The 10,629-nt window shown below is 34.9% G+C and overlaps 1 protein-coding gene across 1 annotated transcript; it reads left to right on the forward strand.

Moving 5' to 3' along the window:
* Positions 1-486: 486 nt before the first annotated feature.
* Positions 487-10,074, forward strand: LOC121738974 (15-hydroxyprostaglandin dehydrogenase [NAD(+)]-like). Its single transcript, XM_042131273.1, has 6 exons — positions 487-643; positions 1,016-1,139; positions 5,928-6,034; positions 6,319-6,492; positions 9,580-9,734; positions 9,927-10,074. The coding sequence occupies exons 1-6, from the start codon at positions 551-553 to the stop codon at positions 10,030-10,032; spliced, it is 759 nt and encodes a 252-aa protein (XP_041987207.1). The 5' UTR covers positions 487-550; the 3' UTR covers positions 10,033-10,074.
* The last annotated feature ends 555 nt before the right edge of the window (positions 10,075-10,629 follow it).

A 10,629-nucleotide genomic window follows, 5' to 3' on the forward strand; every position in this document is an offset into this window, starting at 1 on the left:
AAAAAGGCACTATAGATAGGAAAAATTGTTTAATACTTTTTAGTTCATATTATGAGGATGTTATTATTGGTGTTACCTTGGAAGTCGGTTTTAATTTTTTGTTAAAAATCATAATAACACCAACTGTCGTACCGCGACTTGCGACTTGCGAGAGCTTTTAATACACAAAGAGTCCTATGACTTATGAGCCGTCCACATGAGTCTGGGGCCGTACCACGAAACCGCTTTGAGACTCAAACAATCGTACGAAAATGCCGGGTCCCTACTCTGACAAACATGAAATGACGTTGTTAGAGCAGGACGCGGCATTCTCGTCCGATTGTTTGAGTCTCAAAACCGTTTCGTAGTAGGCCTACTGAATCGACGTGGATAGCGAGAGTGGCGTGCAATCGTGCGTATATTTACTACGGAAGGGGAATAGGGGAGAGACCGGGAGCCACCCCCTCACCCTCCGGCCCCTCCCGAGCCAGTCTGGATCGAAACACGCCCAGATCGTGCGTAGTAGTTGCTGCATTCGGCCGCAGTGCTCTCAAAATAGAAAATTACGAATATGGAATTAAAAGGAAAGGTCGCTTTGATAACGGGGGCCGCTGCCGGTATCGGTCTTGCATACAGCGAAGAATTACTCAAACAAGGCGCTAAGGTGAGTTTTATTTTACTACGTTATATTTGCGAGTATAATAAAAAAGTTATTTATAATAATTCAATCCCGGTTGATAAAAGAAAATACTTTACTTACGGGAATTCGTGGTTAAAACAAAACTCTTCACGATCCCACCTTTATTTGTATTGATTTTTGCCGGCGCCGATGTCAATGAATACCTATAATTCAGTCTTTCATCGATTATGAAATAATGTACTTATCACAAAGAAGTTGTGTTCTCTACCTTTTCTTATAAGAATGTGTAAAATATATTTTTTTTCTTGCCTTTTCATATTTTAATCAAGATTTCTCTATAAGATTGACTGATTCATATACTAGCGTATTTTACATTAATGAATTGCTTATTTTTAGGTTTCATTATGCGATATAGATTCTGAAATAGGTGAGCAAGTAGCCGACGAGCTCGGTGTAAAGTATGGACGAAAAAACGTTTTGTTCTGCCAGTGCGATGTTACCGATTATCCTCAATACGAAGGTATTTAATTACAAGAATTTTAAAAGTAAATAGTCTACACTTTGTTTTATAGAATTGTACGGAGTTTACGAGGGGACATACTTTTTTATGCCTAAAACGCATCATCATTTTGCATACCCAAAGTGATGACGCCTCTAATGTGATTGCATTGCAGCCGGGGGTCGTATTTTGGAGTACTCTGGTGTTTCGTCCGAAGGTTTTTGGGCCCAGTGGGCCCAATGACCACATATGAATTTTAAACATTTTTTCATCTGGCGATTGATCCCACTTTTATGATCCATTGTTTTCTGGCAAGAAATTTTGAAGTACAAAAATAATCAGTTATAATTATTATAATATTGTTTTGTACATTTAAAACATATTATCTAACATTCACCTTAAAACTTATGTTATTATTATTATTAATACCTAAACATACTGCGTCGAATCAAGTTTTAAAAAAATACCTGCCCCCTTCCATGAGCTCTTCTAGCAGTATTACTTTAATATGACTTTCAGATTTCACACAAACCAAAAACATAGCTATGTTTATATAAATAGAGATCATGTTTGTTTATGCGAAATCCAAAAGTAATATTAAAGTAATACTGCTATAAGAGCTCATGGCTGCTCTATACTGCGTAAATTTTTTTGGGTGTTTTCGCCTGTGCAAAAAGCAACCATTTTTCTATCTTAGTAGTACATTATAGACTTGGGAAGTTTTTTTTAAATTCAAATCATAAATAAAATAAAACTGAAATAACTATAAAATAATAATAAAATTAGAAAATCTAGAAAATAACATGTCCATTGAATTATTTTTCTTTAGGGAGTGCCTCCGCTGCCGGCGGCGCGGCGCCGTTTTCCGAAGTTTGCCGAAGTCACGCGATTTTTGCTGAAAAGGCTTCCGGCGCCTATTCGGCAAACATTGCTTGTCAAATGACAGAATAATGATCAAAAACATCAGTCTTGACCTGAAGGACTATGAAAAGTACAAATGTGAGGATGCATATTTTAATGATAGTGATGATGATGATGATGATAAATGTGATCTGCATAGTAGCATAATATTGCTTCTTTAAACTCTCTAAAATGTATAAGGAGTCCGATGTTCTGTTCAGTACTTTCGGAAGTATAAAATAATATAAAAATAAAATAAAAAATGTTTTATTTCTGAGTAGATTTTAAGAAAATACTTTCAGAATGTTAATATTAGCTACGGTGCCTACCACCGTTTCGGGAACTATCCCGGCGAGAAGAACCGGCGTGAAGAACCGGCGTGAAGAACCGGCGTGAAGAACCGGCGTAAGAAACTCGCACGGGGCCCACTTTTTTACCAAAAAAAAGTGAGGTAAAAAAATTAATCTTTTAAAATAAAATTTACAATGCTGTAACTTAAAATTATAGAATGTCAACATACATACATAGTAAGTCATGTACAATAATGTAGAAGTAGCCTTGTAAGCAGCCATCCTACTCCCAAAATGTGCCATCGTTTATGAAATCATTGACCTTATAATAGGCTTTGGCACACAAACGCTCTTTGACTACTTTCTTAAATTTATTAATGGAAAGATTTTGAACGTTTTCTGGGATTTTATTGAAAAGGCGTATACAGACCTTTAAATGATTTACTGACTTTACTAAGTCTGATCACTGGCAAATCTAGCTTGTACTTATTTCTGGTGTTTCTACAATGAATGTCACCTTTGGCTTTAAATTTACATATAATTTTCTAACATGTATTACATTATCCAAAATGTATTGAGAAGCTACTGTCAGAATACCAATTTCTTTAAACTTTTCTCTCAAAGATTCAAATGTAGACATTTTGTAAATCGAACGTATAGTTCGCTTCTGCAGCACAAAGATAGTATTAATATCGGCAGCGTTTCCCCATAAAAGGATACCATATGACATTCTACTGTGAAAATAGCTAAAGTATACTAATCGTGCAGTGTCTTCGTCAGAAATTTCCCTAATCTTTCTGACTGCATATGCTGCAGAACTGAGTCTATCTGTGAGTTAAGCAATATGAGGACCCCACTGTAATTTACTATCTAGTGTAATACCTAAAAATACAGTAGTGTCCACCAAATTCATTTTCTCATCATTCAATAGTACATTGGTTTGAACTTGCCGTACATTGGGCAAAGTAAACTTTAAACATTTAGTTTTCGTAGAATTCAAAATAAATTATTAACATTAAACCAATGTACAATTTTTAAAGTGTACAGTTTACCTCGTCGTAATTAGACTGTTGTCTCTTCACTTTAAAAATAAGTGAAGTGTCATCAGCAAAAAGTACTATTTCATTATCATTATCCTTAACTAGATAAGGTAGGTCATTTATACCTACCACGGGGTATACTGTGGCGCAAAATGTTACTAAGGCAGGTAGATGAAAATGAATCACAAAAAACTAAAACATCCACAGCCAAACATACAACCTTCACCTTTGGAAGTCGGTTAAGAAGTCGATTGGAAGTCGAATATTTGAGATTATAATTATTTCTTTTTAAAATTTGTTTACTTGCACTGGAACCTAGCGTTTTACGCATTTTCACCGGTTCCCATTTTGAGTGCCAGTGCCGGCAGCCGTTGATTTATAGCTCGGCTGCCGGCAGTATATATTTACCGCCGGTTCCCATTACTGATATTTTTGGGAGCCGGCGCCGGCAGCGGAGGCACTCCCTTTTCTTTAAATATCATATATTCATTCAGTGTGTAATAAATGTTTTCATACAAAGTACTTAATTATTTTGTTTTTTATTCAAATCTATAACTTTTTTGCTAGCCCTACGGAGATAAACCCAAAACTCATAAAAATAATTACTTGGGACCAATCGCTGGATAAAAAAATGTTAAAAATTCGTAATATTATCAGGTCATTGGGCCCACTGGGCCCAAAAACCTTGGGACGAAACACCAGAGTACTCGTATTTTGTCGGTACCTTCTTTTTAAAACGTCATAAAATCTGGGAGCACGGCAGTGCTCCAGCCAAGCTTTTTAGCAAAGGCACGGCCGTACCATACTTTTCTTGAAGCGGTTCGCGGCTATTTCACACCTCCTTTATCTTCAATGTTAACAAAGCTAGGGATTTAGAATTTCGGTGACTAGGAACAAGTATTAAAACTAGTTTAACCTCCAAATTACATAACATTTCGATAAATAGTTTAATAGTTACGGATGATCAAAGTTACTACATTTTGTCACTCACTGACTGACAGATCATCAAAATTCTAAGGTACTTCTAGCAGACTTAGAACCTTGAAATTTGGCAACAAGGTAGGTCGTTATCCACAATTAAAGAAAAAATTATGAAACTGGCCAAGTGCGAGTCGGACTGGCGTACATAGGGTTCCATACCGTAAATTTGTATGGGAGCCCCCCTTAAATCACAAGTTTATGTACCTTTTTATTACTTATTATTAAAGTTGAAATATAATTAAGTATTTTCTGAAATTTTCAAAAACCTTACTTTTACCATTATGGATATAGAGCAAAAAAAGGCAAAAAAACGTGTTTATTGTATGAGACCCCCGATTAATCATTTATTTTATTTTAGTTGGACTATTAGCTTTTATAGCGACAACAAAAGTACATATGTAATTTGTAAAAAATTAAAATATCTAGCTATTGCGGTTCTCGAGATCTAGCCCCGTGACACACGGACGGACGACAGACAGACAGCAAAGTCTAGACTCATTAGGAATAGGCTCCCGTTTTCATCCTTTGGGCAAGGAAACCTAAAAACTGAAAAAAGTATAATATAACTTTATGAAAAAAAAATATGTTTGTGGCTTTGCAAGAACATTTAAAATGAGTTTCGACTTCATAATAATTATTATTTTACGTACAAAAGGAAAAATAGTGTTAACAAAGTCAACAATCAAACTATGATAATTAAATTCGATTAAAATATAAATGAAATCAGAACTGCGAATTACGATGTACACTCCATACTCGCTCGATAGATGGTGTAGCACTCCCTTTATATCGCGTTATCTCTTGTTTGCGGAGTATAATTATTATGATTTAAAAAAATCCGGGATAGGTCGTAATACTCAATCGAAAGTAACATCGGTGCATGAATAACCTCCTGAAAGTTCAAAAGTTGTTGGGCTATCGTCATAGAATTTGTACTTTATAGAAGTAATTAAGTACCTGTTATTATCAATTAATTTTACGACCTAGAATATATACCTAGAAATAGAGAATGGGTGCTAAGCTAAGTACAGAAAAGTTTTAACGTGACCTGAAAAGAAAAGAAACCTTAAAAAAAGAAATGAAATCCCACCAAAACATTAAATGTAAAAAGGAGCCAAGCAAAATATTGCATAGCCATGCATCTATCGTAAAAAGTTTTCAGATCACATTCAAGCCAAGCCTTCAACTTATTTTGTAATTTAAATCAACATTCAGTGAATTTATCAATAGTTTTCTTTATTTTATAATTATTATAGTGGCTTGGCAATGAGCACTAGAGAAATAATCAGCGACTGATTGGATTTATTGGGTACCATCGTCCACATGCGTCGTTACATAAATACATACTAAAAAACACTTTACGCTTGCCGTTTGTATAAGCATGAACTACCCCAAATATGAAGTTTTATATTTGTTTTTCTTGATGATTTGAATGACCTAAATATAAGTGCTTTGTTAAACAGCCGATTAAATTTGATAAAGTTAATTGAATTTAGAAGAATTTATCACTAGATTATTCACATTATTACAATAAATAGCACTTAGTTTCACCAATCCGCATCTTAACTTTTTTTACAAATAATAATTTGGTTTTTCAGAGGCCTTCGAGATGACAATAAAAGTATTTAACCGATTAGACATAGTGATCAATAATGCTGGTGTCATGAACGATAGATTTTGGGAGCTGGAAGTCGATGTTAACTTGGTGAGAATACGTCTTAGTAAATAGAATTCATTAATATAATGCCTCTTTACAATATTTGCAGGCTAAAGTTAAATACCATACGACTAGTTATTTAAAGTTAAGTATAGGTTTCTTATGTTTTAAAAACATAATTACACAAGATATTAACAATACTGAAGTATGTACTGAATCATGGTCCTCCGAGCTTAATAATAAAAACTTTATTATAATATTATTGTATTTCATATGCATAATATTATTAAGTCTGTATAAGTACAATTACAATATTTTCTTATATTTTTCAGAACGGTGTGATTCGCGGCACCTTACTTGCTTACCGATTCATGGGTAAGGACCGCGGTGGTCAAGGTGGTACCATAATCAACACTGCGTCAACCGCGTTTGCACGACCTCAAGTGTCTACGCCCATTTACACAGCAACCAACTATGCAGTTGTTGGATTAACTCGGGCTTACGGAGTGAGTACTGTTTAAAGTGTGTAGGATCTAGGTAACAGACGGTTAAAAGAAGAATTATTATTTTTAACAAAAAATTAAAACCGACTTCCTTAGGTAAAATCAATAATAATATGCAATAAAACGTATTAAATAACTCTTACTTTATAATAGTGCCTTTTTCAGAGTGAGTTCAGTCAAGGTCAGAATATCTGAAGCTTTTGGAACTGGTACCGACTTCAAAGTAATGAAGACTGTATGTACAGAAACAGTTGAGATTTAGACGAATTCTGAAAAAGGCTAGTGCCTAGAGTAATAGAGTAAGAGTTATTTAATACGTTTTAGTTCATATTATTATTGTTTTTACCTAAGGAAGTCGGTTTTAATTTTTTGTTAAAAATAATAATTTCACTCTTTTTAGTTATCCACAAGATAAGGCTTTATGCGTAAATAACCACTACGAATGTTAACTATTCACATTATGTTACTGTAAGCGATTTTGTGGTAAATACTTGCAGTTATCTAAGCGATGCTGCAATTTAAAAACTTTTATCTTTAAAGGTTCAGGAGTTCTGTTCAGTGCCTTTGGACCAAGAGACACCTTCTTATAAACTTTCTCTTATTCGTAACATATTATTATGTTTAAATTACTAGAAAGAACATTTTAATCACTATGAGTCTTTTGATAAATTTCAAGGATTTCCCTCGATTGCTCATAGATCCCATCATCAACTCATCACTTTCGTAATTATTATACAAAATCAAGATTATATCCTATACAACAACACAAGAATTTTGAAAATCGGTCCACAAACAGCGAAATAATCATCAAAAACATCTGCTTCGATGCAAAATATCACGAAGAGCATCAATAATTGGGTCATAATGTGGCATAATTATGATTTTGATGATGATGATAAAATAAATTGATGCGTTGGCTTATGCTTTCAGTTGTTTAAACAACGCCGATATCCCCGAACCTGTATCTATAAGGATTCAAAAGTTCTGTTGGGTACCTTCGGATCCAGGGTATAACCTGGTGCAAAATCTTACTTTTTGGTAGCATTTACCTCGAATGCTTCAGAAAAAATTGAAATCACTATATGTTTCCATACAAATTTCAAGGAGTCCCCTCGATTCCTCCAGGATCCCATCATCAGATCACCACTTTCGTGAACATGGTACCAAATTCGAGTTAAACCCTATACAACACAAAAATAATTTTTAAAAAAGGATCACAAACGGCTGAGTTATCGTTGAACATACATAAAAAATAAATAAAAGATACATACAGCCGAACGTATAACCTCCTCCTTTTTGGAAGTCGGTAAAAAGACTAAGTTCCTGCAATTGATGTATAAGGTCATTGCTCTTTATTTATGTGAAAATAAAATTGCATACATACTCCATAGACATAATATATACTGTCGTATATGTCTATGACATACTCAGACGACTTAAACCCACTCGAGACTATTATTATACTGAGCGGTTACTCATCTGTCTTCGTAAATTATTTATCAATAAATGTCAGAGATAAATAGCACATAATAAATTAGTTGATACATAGATAGATGTATGATTGACAATCATATCAGACCTAACTCCTTGTGTCTGTACCGTAGTCTGTACTTTTTAACCGACTTCCAAAAAGGAGGAGGTTATATGTTCGGCTGTGGATATATTTTTTTTTATTTGTGTATGTTCAACGATTAACCCGCCGTTAGTGAACCGATTTTTGAAATTTTTGTTTTGTTGTATGAGGTTTCACTCCAATTTGGTCCCATTTTCACAAAAGTGGTGACCTGAAGATGGAAATCATGAGTAATCGAGGGAACTCCTCGAAATTTATATGGAAACATGAAATTTTTGTTTTGTTGTATGAGGTTTCACTCCAATTTGGTCCCATTTTCACAAAAGTGGTGACCTGAAGATGGGAACCATGAGTAATCGAGGGAACTCCTCGAAATTTATATGGAAACATATGGTGATTTTGGTTTTATGAGAAGCATCCTAAGCATAAGCTACCAAAACGCAAGATTTTGCGCCGAGATATACTATGGTTCCGAAGATACTAAGAGAACTCCTGTTTGAACGAAAAGTTCCTTTATACTTCGCCGAATACATTTTTTTTGTGATCAACTATTACTCAATAACTAATGAAGTCTTCTTAGCCGTGATAGTTTTCATTTTAAATTCAGCATATTTCCTACTCCCGTCAATTTTTTCACATTTCCAGAAGCAATCATTTAGCTGGTAGAAGGGGGACACTGGACTCCAACGATTTTTCCACATTAAAACTTAATATTTCTCAAACGGATCCCTAAATCGGAAAATGATCTATGAATACTCATAATATTTTTACAAAACCTATCCAACGACACCCCACACAATGGGGTGGGCGCGAAAAAAAAAATCATCTCCGCTTGATGTGTAGGGCAGGTACCATAAATAATTTTTTTTTAAAGATTTTAAATGTACCATATTGTCGGCTTCATTAATATATTGTGTATTCATAGTTTCATACCAAATTACAGCTTTGCACGCCCTATAATAGTCTCTGAGCAAAACCGCGGACAGACAGACGGACAGACAGACAGATGGACGGACAGACCGAAACTATAAGGGTTCCTTGTTGATTACGGAACTCTAAAAATTGCTTGTCTTTGTCTGGCAAATTGGAAAAGAAACTTTCAGACATAAACAGCGGGCCTTACAATATTATGAGCTGGCGCGCACTACGACTTTTTGCCGCGCGATTATTTTACCGACCTACAAAAATTCAAATAAAATGTCACTTTACGATATACGCTATAGGTTTCATTTTACTCTACGCCACTAAAAAGCATCGGCGGCATGGGTTGCGAGATCAATGTCGGTAGAAAATGAAAGCTATAGCCTATATCATAAAGTGACATTTTATTTGAATTTTCGTCGGTCCGGTCGGTAAAAAAATCGCGCGGCAAAATGTCGTAGTGCGCGCCAGCTCTTAGGTATACGGCGCGCTATTAATATTAAGTATACTTATTTTTCGAACCTTATGTGACTCATGGTCAAGATTCTTGGTCATGGTATACGAATAATAATTTAGCATTGGTGATATTTTACCAGGATCAGTACCACGTTAATTTGACTGGCGTGAGGAGTATTGTGCTTTGCCCCGGTCTCACGGATACGGGCCTCGTGAAGGAGATCCGTAAACAACTCATGTCGTCTGAATACGAAGCAGCCTGGCAGCGGGATAATGCCAACTGCAAGACACAAAGGTAAAGAATATGCTTTTCTGAAATTACTATACTAAGCTTTATTGCAGTGATGTGTTCACGATAGGCAGTACAATAAAAAATTTACGTTTAGTAAAATATTTATTTTAAAGATTATAGGTAAGTATAGGAATATAATTTTGAAGATGGGTTGATTATAAATTAGTATAATATGATTTTAATTTACTTTTTTAGCACGGAACACGTTGGGAGGACCCTAATTGAAGTGTTGACGAAAGCTCAGAGTGGCACCGTGTGGATCGTGGAGAATGGGCAGCCAGCTCGGGAGTGGCGCGGTTAAACACGGTTTACAACACACTAAAGGTGGCCATACACGGGACAATTATCGTAACGATTTATCTCCTCGATGTTAAAATCGAACGACAAATTGTATGTGTGTAGCAATATCGCAAACGATTTTACGTTCAAAAGATCGATTGGACGATTTTCTTGACGATCGATCGAAACGACAAATTGTCCCGTGTATGGGCACCTTAATGTTTTGTCGGCAAACGATATATTTTGGTATTACCAATAACGAAACACGAACTTGCAATAATAATTGGTATTGCGAGACATAATATATTGAATTTTCAAGCATCATGATTAACAGATGCCAATAACAAAAAAAAATAGGCATAAACGAATAGTAACCTACAGTTTTAACTTGGAATTATATGTAGATTTTTAAATTACATTTACCTATCTACATAGCAATTTAATAAAAACAATATTATAATGTATGGTGATTTGTAAAGTATTTTTTACTTATTATCTTGTGGAAGATTACAACGATCATGCGTCATAACTCATAATACTACATATTTCAATCAGCATCAATTAATTAGTGTAGCCATAAGCTTATGGCTGCGTTTCCACCGGGGATGTGTTGCGAGGA

Source organism: Aricia agestis, chromosome Z (genome assembly GCF_905147365.1).
Source record: "Aricia agestis chromosome Z, ilAriAges1.1, whole genome shotgun sequence".
Lineage (NCBI taxonomy): Eukaryota > Metazoa > Arthropoda > Insecta > Lepidoptera > Lycaenidae > Aricia > Aricia agestis.